Below are 18,609 nucleotides of genomic sequence, written 5' to 3'. Positions count from 1 at the left end.
GGGGGGGGGGGGGGGGAGAGAGAAGAGACTTCATGTGCAGTTGGAGAGTATCTTCCTTTCAGGCTTACACTGTGCAGAGTACACACAGGCTTGCTTGCCTTATGCTAAGTAAACTATGCTAATGGTCATTTAGTCAGGTCAGGTTCTAAAATTAAAGTACATAGCACTTATTCCAAGCTAGTATCTTGGGCTTCCCAACAGACTTGAGTGCAGCTCTGCAGTATCTCCTGAGGCCCAAGCCGGCTAGCTGAGGCATCTCTGCACCATGATGTAATGTTTAATGCAGACACATACTAAAATGTGATCTCTTCTGTGCTGTCCCATGAATAGGCTATTTACCCTCCAAGGTAGTGAACACCTGGTATCTAGAGGCTACTGTGGGTGAGTAAACTATACTGCCCCAGAAAAAGATTTTACTATATTTAGCCTACAGGGAATGGAGAAAAAGGCAGAAAAGATGTTAGACTTTACAAGAAAACCCACAAAATTGCTACAGCAAAGCTTCTATCTCTACCTGTGCAGCTTTCTCACTTTATCTTCCTGTGCACCATACAAAGCAGAAGTGTGGAAAAGCTGAGAAAACGAACCTCTTTATAACTTCACTTGGAATCATATCACAGATCTTTCTTTTGCTCAGAGGAAAAATAAATTCATTTATGCTTATCAAGTAAAATGAAATTGTAACAAGGAAATAAATGCATTAGAAGATGTCTTCCAAAGGCCTGATGTAAAAAAGGCTGAGTTGGGGGTGAGGCAGGGGAAAAACCTGAAACAGATTCTCCTGCCAATCTAAACTAGAAGATGAAAGTTTAAACCAGTCAGGAACTTCCTGACAGAGACATCATCTGCTCACATAACTTGGATATAAATACTGTACTTCAAGCTCTAAAGGTAAGGAGGATGCTAATAGCTGGAGCTGCTGAGCTGAGAATGGAGGGACTGTAGGAACTTTTTTGGCTTGGCAGTAAGGAGTCTGGAAGGCCAGGAGAATCTCCTTCCTCCCTCAGGTACCTTCCTTAACCCTTTTCAGCCACCAAGGCACTGTGTGCCACTGGGGTATGAAGGAGGTACCCTGTGAAGGTAAAATGAGGGAGTGACAGGAGATTGGGGAGAGCCTGAGAGGGACAGCAGGAATAAGGGGGGACCCACATAATGCAATGTCTCTCACTGGAGCCTTGGGAGCTCTCAGCTGGTGCTGTAATGGCGGCATTATGGAGCTGTTGCTGCTCCCACTTTCAAGAAATTTACATGTAGATAACTATCAAGTGCACCCTTACAAACTTTAGGCTTGGTCTTAAAACATTCCTCATTATCATCATCCTCTTGCTCCCTCGCTCTTCCAAGTACAGCCCTTGTAACATCAATCATTGCTTTCTCTTTGTAGTTTAGACCCACTGGGACTTCTCCAGCAAGGCAGTACATCATTTTTAATTAAACAAAAATTACTTGGGCAGATGATGTAACTGTTTATTAATTTGTGGGAGAGTTAATCTTCCTGCAGCAACTCTTTTGAGCATATAATGCAAGAGCACCAGAGGCCAGATGTGCTTCAGCCTCCCTGGAGAGCCTGTGAGGACACAGGATCACATACTTCCCTTCACCTTTAGCAGCTGTGGTAGCACAGCTCCAAAATGCTCTACTGTGCAAATTAAGCAAGCCATTAAGTGGGCCTTTCTTCTTCTCTCACAGCAGTAAAGTTACTGCTGTAACTTTATACAGTTTTTATATATATACTTATCCTTCCTATGTCTTAAGTCCACAGGCTATTACTAGACATTAACCACTTCAACGATGGTCAGCACAAATGACCTGATTTGCAGCTATGAGAGAAAAGTAAATGCACACACCTTGTTAGTCAGAGCTGGACCGTCAATACATCTCTGTGTGGAGGGTGGCACCTGGTAAATATCTTGTCCCACTACACCATGACCAGTGGGTATTTGGTAAATTCCCTGATTCAGATGGGAAGGTGGCACTTGGTAGACAGGGTCCCGTGCTGAGGCATGTGAGCTTGGCATTTGGTACATCTTTTGCTGGTTGAAGGATTGATGTATCAATCCTGAATTGGACATATCCTGGCCAGGACTGTCCTGTACCACTGGACCTATGAGAAGTTTCACACGGTTGCCTGGAACGATGCCTTGACGGCCGTGTAAGGAGCAGAGCCACCATCCTTCAAGACCTTCAGTGTTCTGTTCTATCACTGTCAAAATGTCTCCTTTGCGGAAGGCCAACTCTTCTGCACATTCAGGGACGTTATCATAGAGGGCTCTTGCCATAAGATTCTGTGGAGAAAGAAGGGTAAGAAAACCAAATAAGCTAGAGGTTTAGGGGTTTTTTTTAAAACTTCAAGCAGATTCTAGGTGGAGAAAAATAAGAACTGAATTTGTAAGTGTGCAGGAAATCAAAATAACATGGAAAATAATATATCACAAGACTCCTCTGTCCCGAGTTGGAGAAATGAGAGGTTTATGCATTAGCAACACAGCTAATGAGAACTTTCCTAGTAATACTAGGTCAGATAGAAATTCTTTATATGCTCTGTTCACCTAAACAGACAGGAAGTCAGGAGAATTCTGCTCTTGACACTGAGATGCTCTTCCTGTGAATGGGGGCTTGTACCTTCATCTCTTGACATTGACTTCCCTATAAATATGCTACAGCTAGCTAGCTGATATTTAAAATAAAGCTTAAACAAGACTCTCAGGGACTTAATCCAGAGGAGTTGTTTCCAAACATTTTACATTTGCAGGGTCCCGAAAGACTTTCCACTAGACGTGCAGATCCCATTAGTGTAAAGACGGTGGGCTGACTGTTCTTAGCTGTCAACTGCAAGCTCCTTAAAGTCTAGGATCTGTAGACCACCTGGTGAGAAAAACTGGTCTAAAATACAAACTGACAAAATGTCACAGTTTTTGAACCACAATGCTCACATTGGTATGTAGCTCTATGCCTTCTCATTCTTTCTGTAACTGTCCTTGGTGGCACAGCACTAGCTTAATCAGGTAAAAAGCCTCCTCCAGCCACTGCCTCAAAACCACCGCCAAAAAAACCCTCAAAGGACAAGGTTCTTCAGAGTCTCACTCTCTGTAGAAAGATCTTAAAAAATAATGTGCCCACTGAATCCAGCTGAAGTTGTGCCTTTGCTGTGGGGAAAGCTGTATCACTCTGTGTGGGCCTGTCTGTATGTCAAAGAGTGTTAAGAATTTAAGTACCAAATGTTACCATAGAGTGCATCTATGTGTAACTTGGGAGGAGTCTAAGGACAGCCAAGAGGTGTCTTTTGACCTGTGTCAACATAGTTTAAGCATGCTTAAATGCATTTTAGTGAATTTTGTGAAGCGGAGCAGTAATATTAACATAGGGAACTTCACACAAGTCTACTCCCGAGTGTTTGCCTAGTGTTTCAGGCAAGTTTTGCAGCTTGCCCTGAGCTCCGTTCTGTTGTGGCTATGCTATCAGCAGTATCTCTTCTAAGTTCTATGCCAACTCTGAGTCAATGCGAGATTGCAGTCCATGAGGTACAGATGTGTTACTAACAAGTGCCGTTTCCTCTCACGGAATGCATTAGCTCCCCTCCCTCTTTCTTTGCAGGCCGGTATGGCACATCCAGTTCTGAATAACTGGCCAAGCTTAGGCATTCAATGGAAAGTAGGCAGGCTGTCTGTACTGACATTCTTGGATCCCTTGCAAAGGCCGAGTACATTTAATTTCTTGGCTCTGGTGACATTTCCAAATGCGTTGGCAACAACTACTCCATACTTGCTTGGGTTTTGGTGAATGCAGTCAGCATTGACTGTTATAAACTAATTGTAAGCACTTGAATAAATATAGGGAGCTCTGGATCTGGACTGTTCTAGCTAAGTATTTAGATGCAGTACGTGAACTGAAATGGTGCTAATCCTATGTAAGATAGGATATGCAGCTGTCTTGAAGATTTATCTTCCCTCTGTTAAAGATAAAGTGTCAAGTACAGTTTAGTGGTTTTATCTGTCATATTTATCCTCCTTGGATGTCTCAAAACTTTTTCTTATCCCACACTTGTTATATCTTTTCCCATCAACAAGGACTGATGTTTTCCCATTATCTCTATACTTCAAGACAGCAGACTTCAATTTGACCTTGTTCAGTTCAACTTTTCTTAAGTGTAGCATATGGCCAGGAGGTTGTATGAAGGGCTGAGATGTGGATGGAGAAAGGGTAAACTCAGATGTCACATAAAAGGTAGATGAACATGCTTTTCCCAAGACATGTAGTGTTGAAATGGGGTGCATGAGATCAGTTTTAGCTACTCTGAATGGGGAATCAGCTTTCCAGTGTGAGTAACACTGGCTTTGCCTTTCATCAGCATCATTAGTGAGGTCAGTATAAATTAAGCTTTGGCTTGGAAAAGCAGGACTGCCATTCTGAACTCCCATGTGAACAGTGGCGCTGGGATCCACCACTCTGATGGATATCTACTCAGCTCATCAGTCAGCAACACTAAGAAATGCAAATAGATATAAAGCAGGGAGCAATTTTGTCCATGCCTTGTCAGAACTGTAAAACTGTTCTTCAGCATGGTCAAAACCAGTGGTCTCTTCTTGAACACTACATCTATGGTCTTGCTGTGTTGCTGCTGCTCAGCTGAGTCCAAGGAGCTCAGAAAAGAAAGTTCTTGCCTAGTCTGAATATTCAAGTTAATATTTTTTTATATACCTTTCTAATGTGTCTTTCACATGAGAAATCTATGAATGTGACTAGCTCAGCCTGTCCAACTGACTATTTAAAGGAGACTTTAGCAGAGACTGTTGTTTAAAGAGGGGGGAAGATTACAGGGGTTGGGCACAAAACAAGCAGGCTAAATCAAAGATAAATGCATATTCTTCTATACTTCAGTGATTAAAGGTATTTGAAAAGCCTGATTACCTTCTAAGGCAAAGCAATTCTCAGAACAAAGCTGGAATGGTGGTAGAATTAGAGCAGATAAAAGTTCCCATGTGGATTTTTTTCCATTGCTCATTATCTCTGTCCCAGTGACCTTCTCACCACCTGGCACGCAGCATGTTAATACTTTCTGGACGTGCTTCAAGATCATCTTTGCTGCAAACAGCTTCAGATTCTCCTTGTCAGTGTTAACTTGGGCACCAGTATGTGAATTATACTAATTGGTTACCACTTGTATCACAGCAGTTTCCCCAAGGCCTTTTAAATAGCCCAGAGCCATGCCACCAGCATCAGTCATTGATGGAGCAGTGAAGCAGGAAAAATGTTTCTACAAATAAGCACCAGGACCAGAAACACTAAGCCTTTTGCTGTAGTCAGCAACATGGGCACTGTTCCTGCTAAGTAAACCTGTGTTTTGAGCATTCCCTGACTTCATTCTTCCTTCACAGGATTTCTTAATGTGAGCTTTAGAAACAGTGTCACGGTTGCTTTCATTAGTCAGCAGTCTGATTTCTCAAGAAATTTTCATTTCAAATCTCAAGGTCACCACAGAAGATCACTGGGAATTCTTCTGAAAACCATAGAGGTATCTTTAACTTGTTGTGATCAAGATGGTAGGCCTCTACTTTTCCACTCACAGAAAGAAGTCAAAGATACCCCTCAATGCTTGTGGGCTTTATTTAGACTGATTTGACAAATTAGCAGAATTTTTGGATGCTGTGGGCATCATAATCCATGTCTTGCAACACTCCCTCTCATTGGTCTCATCAGCTCAGAGACTGGGGAGGGTTAGCTGGAATTAACTGGATTTGCTCTTAGAGGCATGGATCTGTCACTCCTCCATCTGAAATAGGCACCGAATAAGCCTATTCTAACAACTAACATCTGATATGAGAAGGCAAAGGCACAGCAGTAACTTTTTTTGTATGACTAAGTGCTAAAGAAACCTCGGCCATTTTCTAAACAAACTGGCAACAGAGAAAGGGATGATGAGAAACTTCTCCTGGTGCTTGTCTTCACAACTGGCAAGTTGCACAGAAGTCCCTTTATATTTCTAATACAAAGAGAAGAAAGGAGGGCGACAGATTTGGAACTACAAATTCAAGTTCTGTAATGGCAGGGGAGGAATTATCTGATACTAGACAGGGAAAACAGTTTGCCATAGAAATCAGCTGCACTTCATAAAATGAATGGATTGACAGCTACCGCTTTCTTTTAATAAGATTAAGGATGGAAACCTCTGCTCTCCTTGGGTCCCATTAACTACATAAGTGCAGTGGTGCTCTCCTCAGAATCTGAAAGTACCTGTGGCCTATATACATTCTCCTGAGCTCTCAGTGTTACAGCAGCCATACTTTAATTAGTAAGTGTTTCTCTATAACTAGCACTTGACTGGAAAGATTCAGTACAGCTTTTGTATCCCCCAGCCTTACTAGCAATACTGGGATGTTTGGAAGTTGAATCCAGGGTCACGTCCTCACTGTATTAATACTCTGTGCAGGCAAAACAAAAAAAAACCCACATTTGGTCGCTTAAATTCCTCTTAACCTTGGACTCTTGAGTGCAGTAGAAAGTATCTTCCATAAAATCACTGAAAAGAGGAAGTTTTTCAGTCTTCTGTTAAATAAAGTGCTATCCCAGTCATCAGCAGGTCAAAGTGAAAGGGAGTCTGACCCTCATGACTGCTGCCTGGGGATTTTAGCTGGAACAGGCTGCAGGAAAGCCTCAGCAGACATGATGCCTTGTGTCAGAAACTGTTGAAAAGAACTAAAACTGAAATGAATACTCTCTAGATTAACTGCCGATTACATTGCCCATGGTCCTAACTTTCTACATTGGTTGAGACAAAAGTAAAGCTTTCAAGCTCTCTGTAGGTAAAGTGAACCTGGGATTTGAAACATCTATCTGAATTTTCCTTTAATGCCAGTTAAGTGCATTAGATAAACCCCAGAAAGGTGCAATTCGTATGCTCTGCACACCTTAGATTTTTCTCTTTTGCATCCAGGATGCATGTACTACTAAAAGCTGACAGAGAGCAAAAGATCCTGCCCTGAAAAATGTCAGCTGTTCTACTTGCAGAACCTGAAGAAAAAAAAAAAACAAATCCAAACCTCTATAAACTATTTTTCTTCTCAGATGCTGAAGAAATTACCAGCCAAATTCAGATGCATAAATATGATCTATTATACAACAGTCAAAGGTGTCTGCTCTCTCCTTAGCTTGCTGCAATTGATGGTTAACATGTCTGCAGCTGAATAAAGACACACAAAATTACTTTGAAGAATATGATCCGTTTTGGCTAGCCTTCCCTGCAACAACAGGAACTCACAGAATTCTGCCACTTGTGGTTTGGAGAATTAAAAGGTAGGTTGTTGATGAGGCTGTGGCAGAAGAGGGAAGACGGAAGAGTTAGAGTGGTGGAAACATCTACTCTTTCTGTTAGAGTAAACACATTCAGTGACGTGGGTAACAAGAGCGTGTGAGGTGCCCACAGCCATGGAAGCAAACACAGGAATAATAAATGACACGCTAAGAGATTAAATACAATGAATTCTTTAAGGGCTGAGTGTCGCGGTGCCAAACTCCCAGAGCAGGGCTGCTGACTTGACTCCTCAGCCAACTCTGTAATGAATGAACGCTCAAGGAAAAGGCTCAACCAACCATAAGCTCAAAGAATTTCAGTTGCGTCCCTCAGAGATGTGATAGAAGGATGTTCCAGAGCATGCAGGCTTGTGGATACCGATCCCTGCTCTGTGCTTGGCTGGTGGAGTGTTTTGTTCTGCTTTGTCTCATTTTTACATATTGCTTCCTATGTGGAGAGTTTATGTGTAAATAGAACTAGGGAAATCACCTCTGCTCTTAAGTGAAAAAGGGTGGAACCCCTCTTTTCTATTATTGGACAAACTTTCTTAAAACAGCAAACGGCTTCTCTTCTATGTTTAGCTAGCTTAGGAGGAAGGAAGAGAGGAACAAAGGAAGGAAAGGTGGGGGGACACACCCCAAAGATGTGTCTGCGCACAAATCAGTAGTTTCATTTTAGTTGGATCACTTTTAATTAATAGATTGCCCTGTCTTTTAGGTTTCTTTAAAAGGAATCACTGCCATTCCTAAGTAAGCTTAAGCATTTACATACACTGTATGGTTGCAATGGGCCTAATAGTAATGATTTGCCTGTGCGACTGAAGAACCTATATGAAAACCCAGAAAAGAGTGAGTTTTATTCTGAAAGAAAGTTTGACTAAAAGCAGTACTGGTAGAAGAGAGAGAAGTTTGTGCTCTGTGCCTTCTGACAGAGGGCTTCAGTGTAAGAGTCAGTAGACAGTTTAAACATTGGTGCTTTGTAGTTCCTATCTCCTTTACTATTTTTCACTGTCACTGCCCCTGAAATAAAGAATTTATTGTGCTGTGTTAGCAAGGAAAGAAGCTATCAAGGCACAGTAGGTAATATGTCTGTGTATAACAAGCAACTTCTCATGAAAACTACTTAATACAAGTTGACAGAGATGACTGAATAAGCCTTGAGCAATGTCTGTTGCTGGTCTCCTCAGACCTAGAAAGGCCATGTGAAAAGCACAGGAAGTACCTGGTACACAAAAAGCTGCACTGGCATGTTCTTAGACATGTCCTTGGTCCCTGTGTGCACTGACATGGGGCATAGACTACAAAATGGTGCCTGGCAGCTTGGCTTTAACAGCCCTCACATGTGTGCAGACCTGTGATGGCTAATTACCAGCAACAAGCTGTGTGCAGGTACCTACGTTTTATCTTATGTTGATAGCTACATACAGGAGGCAGGAAGTGTTACAACAGCATGTACAAAAGAGCTCACTACTAGGGTGCTGCACAACTTTGGCAGGAGGACTCTGAAAGGCCCTGAGCATTTTGTTCAGGCTGTGGGTTTGCTCACTGGCTCTGAGAACTGTGAGCTTCCTTGGCTCACAGCCTTTGACAAAAGAGGGAGCCTGGTTGCAAATGCTCAGCATAGTAATGTTTCACTTCACTCTTACAGGCAAAGATCACAGTTCCACTTTTCAGGCACTCTCTTGCTTTCTTCCACCAAAACACCCCAAGTTTTCTGGCCAAGTGTTGCTAGCCCAAATAATTACAAGTCCTGCTGGATGGAAATTAAAGCAGTTTTCCACATACAGATTTCGAAGGCTGGCTTTACAGCTAATGAGAGAGCTATGAGGTAACAGCCTGAGCAGAGCCCCAAGGAGGACAGGTCTTAATCCACCCTAAGTATCCTTGAACTCTGGTCCTGTGCATCTCTGGAACAGAGGCTGTCAGTCATGCTAAAGTATGCCAAGCTGCCTGGAGGCTGTGATGTGGAAAACCTTGGGTCTGCAGAGGAGAAAGGCAAGTGTCTTATTTCAGTGTTCCACAGAGCTGTCCCAGACCCTTTGTCTGGCCTTAGAGGTCTGAATTTCAGAATTTGTTCTGCCTGGGGTTTTTTTAGTAATGTGACCAGTTACACAGAAAGCTAACGATGAAAAATGGGAATGTCCCCCCTTACTGGGTCGTACCTGGATAAGTCTTAGGTTTATGGCTGTCATGCTCTTTATGTATTCACCGTCAGTTTTTGCAGGCACATTACTTTACCCAGTGGAGATGGCAGGCAGGCAGCGAGCAGAGCAACTGGGGCCTGGGCACTTCACACTCCTGCTCAAGATGCTGATGTGGTTCATCAGTTCGCCCAAAATGCAATGTAAACACGTGAGAGACGGAAGACTCTGGTCTGTAAACATTATTTGTTTCAGCATAGCTCTTCCACTTTAAGGAAATAGGAGATAATCGCGTATCCTGTTTTCTGTAAGCAGTCTGCAAAGTACTTTGAGAAACTGAGGCACAGTGGTGAAGCTGCAACTCAGGAAGGAATCCAGACATGTGAATTCAAAAGCAGGAATTAGGACGGTAGAAAAGGTGGGGGAAGTATAAAAGGAGAAATGCAAAAATGAAGGTTAGAGCAAGCCTGTGTGAATAAAATACTTCATTGTTCTGCACTGACACTTCAAACTGGGTGAGTTGAAAGTTTTCTGGCTCTGTATCTATACAGTGATAACTCTACATTGGCTAAAAGGACAATAACTAGGCTTCATTTCTTTATTTTGAAGATATTCTTTTGTCTCTTGAGTTCTGTGCTTTGGCTTGGCTGGTTTTATTTTATTTTAGTTAAAGGGGAGGTGAGGTGTGGGGGTGCTGTTCTGCTTTCCTGGGCATTACAAAGGCAACCAAATAAATTTAATTTGAGGTAAGATGATAAATAAGGACTTGATTTACACCTTCTGTTTCTGATGCAGTGGAGGATGCATGTATTGTATCACAAACACCATTTAAATCACCCAAAACGTGAGGTGCTCAGTGAGATTGTAGGGGCAGTTTAAGAGAAGTGGCAACTCCCTTTTACTACATAGCAACCTTCTGTTTGGAGTCTGTGCAGTGAGATGCAATAGGTCATACCTATGCTAGAAATGGGCATATCAGAGGTAATAATGCTCTTTGCTCAGCGCCAGAGAACACCCCTGAGGTTAATGCACCCTGCTGCAGTGTTGTCAGACCACCCACCCTGTTTTGAAGCTATTGTAGAAGACCGATAGGATTTGCAGTGAAGCAGCTCAGTGATCTACTGATGACCCATCCTGATCTTCCCTGGCCTCTGAATTTCTGGAATTTTATGGGAGTGCTGAAATACCATTTTCTATGCTCTTTCTGGGAATGCAAACCACATCCCCTGAACTTACCTTCAAGACCTATTAATATTTTGGGAAATTCCACCACACCTAACTTGCAAAGCTTTCTGTATATGTTTTACCCTCATAACCAGTTTCCTTTCTCCCCACCCAAAGAAGGGTGTGATCTAGTTCCACGGCTTTAAAAGGTCTTTTCAAATCTGTCTGAGGGCTGTGTGCCTTCTGTGACATCAACGGGGGAAGGGGGGGGGAGATAAAGGAAAAAATAAAGCATGCAAACAATAGCCTTAGAGTAAATATGATCTCACAGTGATTAAACTGCAGTACATCAAAATCAAAAAGCAGATGGAAAACCTGACCTCTTTCCCTCAGGCAAGCAATTAAAAACTTAATGAAAGGAGATGGGATGTTGAATACTTAAGAATTGAAGGAACAGAGCATAAAGTGGGGAAAAAAAGAAGATGGAAAGAAAGAATCTTGAAATGTGTGTTTTGAGTTCTCAGTTTTCCATTTTCTGGCATTGGCAAGCAGTTTTCTCCCAGACAAAGTTTCCTTAAAAAAAAAAAAAAAAGCCCCTCCTCCAAAATTTAACCCTTCTCTGTGCAGCTCTAGGGAAACAATCACAACTTGACTGTCATGAAACCATAGCTGTGTACACATAGTACTTCATAACTGTCACCAACTTATTTGTCTGATACCTTTAGCTTTGGAAAGTATTCTTAATTTATTTTTTTTTAATCTAGAACTTAGCTAAACTGGGACATACTCTTCTTCCCCCAAGTTTCCCCCAAAATTCTCCACAGAAGGGAAAGCCACCCTTCGTTGCAACTTTAGTGTCACCATCTGGGATACTTCACAGCAGCTGCAACTTGGGGTGCCCTGAAAGCCCAGCTTACTGAAAAAACCCAAGTTTTGGACTTTGTGTTTCCAGGCTCCTACCAGTCCTCAGCAGGTCGCTGGGGAGACAGATGGCAAGTTGCCTGTGAATCAGACACACTCCCAGGGGAGCAGGGCTTGGCTGGCAGATGAGGCTTGCAAGGTCCAGTCAGGGTCTTCTCCATACTACACAGCAGCATCCAAAAGTCAACAAGCCTCCCAGAACAGCTCTATTTTGGCAAGCTGACATTTTCTAGGGAAGTGTACCCTGGCGAAGGGAGAGGGAGAGCATGTGGGTGCGTTTTAACCAGTTATAGTTACTATGTTTAGTCTCAGATTCAAACACAACTTCAATTGTAGATTCTTGATCGAATGAGAGATTGGTTTGTGCAGTTTCTGAGCTGCAAACAAGATAATGCAGTATAAGCAGGGAGAGGAAAAAAAGATATCATCTGCTTGTAAACTAGGCCCTTCTATAACAGTAAAAATTGGTTTATTACCCTAAGTGTTTTAACTGGATGTAAAGTCCACAGGACAAGGGCATTCATGACCCTACCTACTGCAAGCTGCAAGTTAAACAGAGTGCACACTTCCAGTTGGTTTGTACATAACCCTCTGGATCAGAAAATTCCTTTGAAAAAGAATCACTGAATTTTCATGGTCAGTATTTTCCTCTCCCTGCCCTCAACTAAGCAGGACATTCATTGGAGGAATTGAGATTTACTCCTGGGATCCTTCAGCATTTTCTAAGATTTGTTGTCGCCAAATGATTCACAGTATTGCTACTGCTAAACTTTTCAACTTTGCCGTGAATTAGGCCTGCTTAAGAAAGGGTTTCTGACATGGTGACTGCATTCCTGTAGAGTAAATCTGTTCTTATTTCTCTTCCTTTTCCGGGCAGGCTAATCCACTCTGACTGTGAATTAAGTGTTTTTAAAACAAACACAAAAATAGAAAGGCGAGAATGGGCCTCATCCCTATAGAGAAAAAAAATATACATTTTTTGTCATGCTATGCACTTGTATTTCTAGGACTGCAAACTATAGCTTTAGCAGTCCTGTTTCTTGTCAAATGCAAGCTACGTCCAAATCTACTGTGGAAAAATGAACTCCTTAATTTTAAGACAGTTTCCACTACTGTAATGTCTAGACTAAAAGGCAAAAGAAAAAGGTCACTTGCCAAGAGCAGCCTGTGATAAACAGGCAGCAGTATTCAAGGGCTGTACTTCTAGCTGCTATGAAGTGACCCAACTTCACTGATAGAGAGCTGCAAGCATTTATGGGCAGCAAGGGGGGTACCTCTAAATGCATTTTTACTCAGCAGTAGCCTGACTTAACAAATATTGCTGAATAATATTGCCATAAATATTATTTTGTAGTACAGTACCAGAGGACTGTCTGATTCTACTGAAGACCTAGTATAAAGCATCTTTCAGGCATCAGAGTACTGTAAAGGTAAATAACCATTGCTTTCATGGATGCTCAGAGAGCACATATTATGTAAAGAAGCATCTTGAAAAGTGACTTGCACATTTACCATTCCAAATGTTACTGAATCTGGGCTCCTAGAGAGGTGTGTGGACTTGAATATCTCCAGAAGTTCAGCTACTTGTCTCCATCAAGTGCAGCCAGAAATGAGAATAGTAGAAGATAAGGGTTTTCCACAATCATGGCAGCTAAGGCAGACACCTGTGCATGCTCCTAAGTGCTTATATCACTTTAGAAATTAAGTTAAACTCTAGATCTTGGAGATAGGCAGGTTCCTAATTCCTACTGTTATGAAAGGGATTTAAATATTTAAATGTCTGAGATAAGCTAGTCCAAATAAAATAAAAAAACCAAAAGTGGCTTTAACTAGGCTCCTAAGAGACCTAAGCCCATCTATCATATGCAGAAGTCATTCCCATGCCCCCAACATCTTTAACAGCAATATGACAAAGAGGAAGCTCTGTGCTCCAGTCACAGTTTTCTACTTTTTGTATGCACAGAGACACAAGGCTGTTTGCTGTTTCCAGGTACTGGGAGAACACCTTCTTCTCCTGTACTTTTGTGCAAGAACAGGCCCTCATGCTTGGCTGAGGAGTACCATAAGTACAAGCTCTTTGCAAGAAGATAAATAGTCTTCTAGTCTCCTACCGTTTCTAAAGTTGACCAGAGTAGCCAGTAGGCACACCCGTTCCAGTAGTGGGGCATGGTGGTGGTGTGACTCAGGAGGATTGACTCATTCCAATTGGTCACTGGATGCACTTGCTGTAATGACTCTGCTATTTGTAATGGAGCACAGACAGTTCAATACTATAAATTTCTCCTGAGCCACCCCATGTATGAGTTCAACATTCAGTGATAAGATATCAGTGCAAGCATAATTTCTTCTAACTCCACTTCTTGTACTTGAGATTGTAAGATTCCAGAGGTAAGTCTGTGCATGCTTTTAAGAATTGTGTCCAACACTTAAGTTCACAGTAACGCTTCATGAGACTTCTCCAAAGTCTAGCCTGTATTCTGCAAAATGCTGGTTATCAGCTTAAAAGGGCTGCAGAACTCTCCTGAAATGTACTTTCATTTTTCCTTTGCAGAAGATATTTCCATAAAGTCTCACTATTTAGGCAGTTCTCCTGCTCTCTGATCTGGCAAGTTCCCCTCTGATATCAGGTCTCTTCAATAGTATGGCATTACTTTGGAATGACTAATGTTGAGTCAAGGTTCCCCAAGGCAAAGTAATAGTCTAATGTGACTGCACCCTCTAGTATGATCTTCAAAGCATGAGTAAAACTCCCAGATTAGTATCCAGTGCTTCTTGGCACTGGAGGATCAAACTGAATTGCAACTATAAAAAATATATAAGGAAGACTGTTCATCTGGCACCTCTGCTTCCCCATGCTATACTAAGAACTACTGGACAGAGACAGATTCAGCTACCAATTTCTTGATGAAATAGATTTACAGCTACACTACTCAGTGGCAGCTTTCAGCATAAAACCAGAAGTTTAGAAATCATGCAAAAACCTGCATGCTGTTAGCTGTAATGCTTTGTGATGGCTCTTCTTCCTCTGAAACAAGTCCTGTAATGTCCCTAAACCGCAGCACCTCCCCTGTGAAACTTAATTAACAGCACCTTGCTATTCTACCAAATCTTTGGAAGGGCAAACATTCTGTTGTGGGAGTTTCTCAAATATCCTGAGGTACTGAGGCAATTACCTCTAAGTATACAAATACATACTTGACCCAAAACTGGAGGCTTATAAGCAGTACATAAGTTGGGGCAGGTGGGGGAGTGGCCCACAGAGACCACATGGGGAAGAGTGGGAATCTCAGAATGGCCATGGTCCTCCAAGCTTTGAGAAGGAGACAGTCTTACTGCTACATCTCGCTGATGCTGATTTAGGCCTGATCCTGCTAGACTTCTGCCACCTCCCTTCATATGCACATAGAAGAGAAGAATCATGAAACTTTCATTGCAAATTCATTATGGTAACAGAGGTGGCACAAACTTGGTCAGTTTTTCCCTTTGTTGCTTTGCTCCTCTAATATTACCTTTTACAAGGTTTTTACAGTTCCTATTTAGTTCTAAGTTTGACTGTCACCCTGTGATTGCTGAGAGAGCAAAAAAAGGAGAACAAAGAGGAGTGTAAGGAATAAATGAAACAGAATTTGGTTAGTAAAGTACAGGCAGTTCTTTTCCCTTTACATGGCCCAACTCTGAGTCTTTCATTGCCAGGGTTACAAGCAGCTTTTCACAAGCATTTCTGGTTGGGAATATAGTATTTCTTCCCAGTGACACTATTTTGTTTGTCTTGGCATGCAGGCATTGTAATCAAGTCTATATATTACAGGATTGTGCCTTAGCACAAATGGCAGGCATTTCAAACCCTATTTACTTAGGTTTCTTCCTTGCCCAACAAATTATCTAAAAATAGATAATCAGGACTTAATACTTCACATCTACGTCACTGCTTTTGGCTTAAATGAGGTAAGGAATGTAGTGGGGGTTTTTCCTCTCCTCTTTCACTAACTGTTTGGATCTTTTAGTAAACAGTTAAGTCCCCCTTTCTCCTTCCCCCTCTTTTTTCTTCTTGCCTATGAACAGCCAACAAGCTACAAAAGCCTTGTTATGATCATGTCTTATCCTTTTTGCTTCTGTCACTTTCAATGCCTGAGATAAGGGCTTTGGAATTGCTGGCCAGATACATCCTTTCCCATCCACGTTGTTCTCTGATCAAGGTAACCCCCTGGTATTTCTGTTCCTACCTATAGTATTTTTCAGCTGTAACTGCTACATCCATGGAATCACAGTCTGGGTTTGGTTTCATAAAGGGTTGATCATACCTTCTGGATTGCAGAATACTGGAATGGCATCCTGTGAGAACTTGACAGGATGCAGTTTTGTGGTACATGGAGCTCTAGCACAAAAATGATGCTGCTGTCATCAAAATGAAAAACCGGGATGTTGCCATAATACAACCTGTACTGTTTCTGAAAGTAACTTTTAGACAAGTAGGCCTAAAAAAATGCTCACAACTAACATGTAAGTATTTGCTATGTTTAATGCTTCCTATCTTTCCACATCTCAGTTCTTCTAACTTCTGGGTTCTCCAATATTTAACTAGTGCATGAATGGTAGAACAGGACCTAACCTGGGGTCAAATTTGCTTTGAACAGTCTCATCTTGACTGAATTTCACACAGTGCACAGAAGATAGACTTGTAGAGACATATATAAGGCAAAATTCTGAACCTTCTTAAATCTGGGAAAATCGCTGTGGCTTTCAGAGGATTCAGACCTGAGTATTATAATGGAAGAATATTTAAAGACTGGGCTGGACAATAAAAGAAGCTTATGTGAAAGAAGAGAGGAAACAAGTTTTCGAAATGTTTGAGTGGAAAAAATAGTAGACTGAGTAGCAGAAAGGCTTTCTAGACAAGAAAAGACCTTGGGTTTAGTCACACTGAAAGTGAAGCCATGAGTGATGGAGAGATGTACTCAGGGTCACACACACGAGTCAGTTCCTGTTCTGTCCAATACTCTAAATAAACTCTAATAAGCATCTCAATCATTTCATTAAATGAGGCCTTATCTTACAGACTATCAGTATAAAAGTAAAGAATGACAAGCCCAAATATAACACCAAGAGTAGTTAAATAGACCTAACTCTGCACCTGGAAGCTAAACCACCACTGAAGTGACAGTATGTCCCAAGGCAGGCCATGAGCACACTATGTTCCTTTATTTTCTGTATACAATAAAAACTACAGGACTTTTGTCTTCCTATAGAAAAATAAAAGAAAGTCAGAAAATAAAAGAAAATAGGAGACTAAATGAACAGTTACTTTCTTTATATGTTACTCCAGGGATAAGAAATAGATCTAAGGATGTTTGTCCTAGTTAAACAGTGTAAGTAACTACTTCACATTTCCCAGGGAAAGTAAACACCCTAGTCTGACAAGAAGGTTTTTGAGGCCAAAACCCTCGGTCTTGTCCTTTCTCTGTCTAGCTTTCTCTGTCTCGAATTACATAATCACAAACCCAAACCAAAATGTTCGTTCCAACCAGACAGGGAAAAGAAAACTATACAGCAGGAAAGACTTCCCCATTTTGAGCCACCTTGTTGGTCCCTGTTCTTGCAGTGCCACTGGGCTACATAGGAAGCACCATCTCCTTGAAGCAGAGGATGGATAGATGGCAACAGAAGAAGTTGGGAAGCTGTATAATTATGCAGGACCATTATTTTGCCACTGGAATATGAGTGTCATTTAGTCATGGGCAACTGGAAAGCAGTTCATGAGTTCTGGACTGAGATGCTGCTCTTCTACCCCCAAGTGCCTCATGTTTTGTGGCAAGTCACAGCTTCTCTAAGCAGGTATAAAATCTATGTGAACTGATCTGAGGGGGAATAGAAAGGGACAGATAAATTTGATCTCAGACTTCAAAGCAGTCAGTTGTTTTGAGACAGAATTAAAAAAAAAAAAAAAAGAGGCCATCAGATGCAGATCAAAATTTTCAAAGTCATGGTGCATTTTCTTTATCTGTATCTTAATTTCTTTTTTCCTGGTTATTCTTAACCAATGAGGTGGAGAAACTGGCAGCAGCTTTGGAAACTTAACTCTGACCCTCCCTTAAGTTTGGGTACAAGAAATCCCGAAAGCTTGAGCTGAGCTCAGAGATATACGGAAAAGCACGAAAATCTCTGTGTATTTACCTAGGTATCACTCGCACATCTCATTCTGGCTGAGGTTTATAAGCCTTATACGTTACAGCATCAGGGCTCTTTTACACACACTACCTAAATTTAGGAAGAAGTAGTTTACTTTCAAAGCAAGTTAGTCTCCAAGTAAGTATATAATGTGTGACATTTCCAAATCACCTTTTTATTGATGCTGAAGTTATTTTTGGCAGAGGAAGGAAAATTTTTTCCTTGCCTCCCCCTTTTTTTCCAATCACACAAGATTATGGTATGTCTGTACAGTAATCTAATGCCCTGTGGGCAATTCAGCACCTTGACCAGACGTTTTTAAGTAGAGTAATACTAGGATGAAAGCTTCCATTTCTGTCTTCCGGGAAGAAAAACCTCTGGTAAAATGTTATGCTAAAATCACTTATTTAACATGGAAAAGGGAACTACCCCGGTTTTAAAATATACAGTTGTTTTTTTTGAGGGGGTTTTCCTCCCCTGCTTGTGACCCATCAAAACCGACCGCCCTGAGAAACTGCCCTGTGGTAACGAGCCGTTGACAAAGGGCTGGAAAAGGGGTGCATTCCACCACGGCGAGAAGCAGCGATACCTGTCCCAAACCGATGCTGAGCACCACGTACAAACCCGCCTTTTCCGAGCCACCGGGCTCACCCCGTTACCCAGCACCGCGGGAGAGGCGCGCGGCCACCGGGCGCGGGACGGGAAACCCCTTCTTCCCCACCACCGCGAACACCCCAGAGCACCGGGGGGGGCTCGGCGGCCTTGCCCCCCGCCCCGTGCACCTCCCCACAGCACAGAGCAGCAAGCGAGGCGAGGGGAGAGGAGGCCTGGCCGGGACAGCGGCTGCGCCCGCTTGCCCTGAGGGGAGCCCCGAGCCGCCCGCCCGGGCTGCGGCCCCTCAGCGAGGGCTGCCCGGCTGCCGCCAGGGAAG

The 18,609-nt window shown here is 42.3% G+C and overlaps 1 protein-coding gene across 1 annotated transcript in view; it reads right to left on the bottom strand.

Moving 5' to 3' along the window:
• The window catches only part of NEDD9 (neural precursor cell expressed, developmentally down-regulated 9), a 73,822-nt gene that overhangs the window by 21,076 nt on the left and 34,137 nt on the right, over positions 1-18,609 (bottom strand). Inside the window, exon 2 of the mRNA XM_026843203.1 lies at positions 1,848-2,285. Coding sequence (XP_026699004.1) covers positions 1,848-2,285 — 438 coding nt within the window. The remainder of the gene's footprint in view (positions 1-1,847; positions 2,286-18,609) is intronic.

The sequence above is a fragment of the Athene cunicularia genome (assembly GCF_003259725.1).
Source record: "Athene cunicularia isolate RWA chromosome 2 unlocalized genomic scaffold, athCun1 chr2_part1, whole genome shotgun sequence".
In the NCBI taxonomy this organism is placed as follows: Eukaryota; Metazoa; Chordata; class Aves; order Strigiformes; family Strigidae; genus Athene; species Athene cunicularia.
The sequence above is the reverse complement of the archived record's forward strand: the minus strand, read 5'-3'. Positions and strand labels throughout refer to the sequence as shown.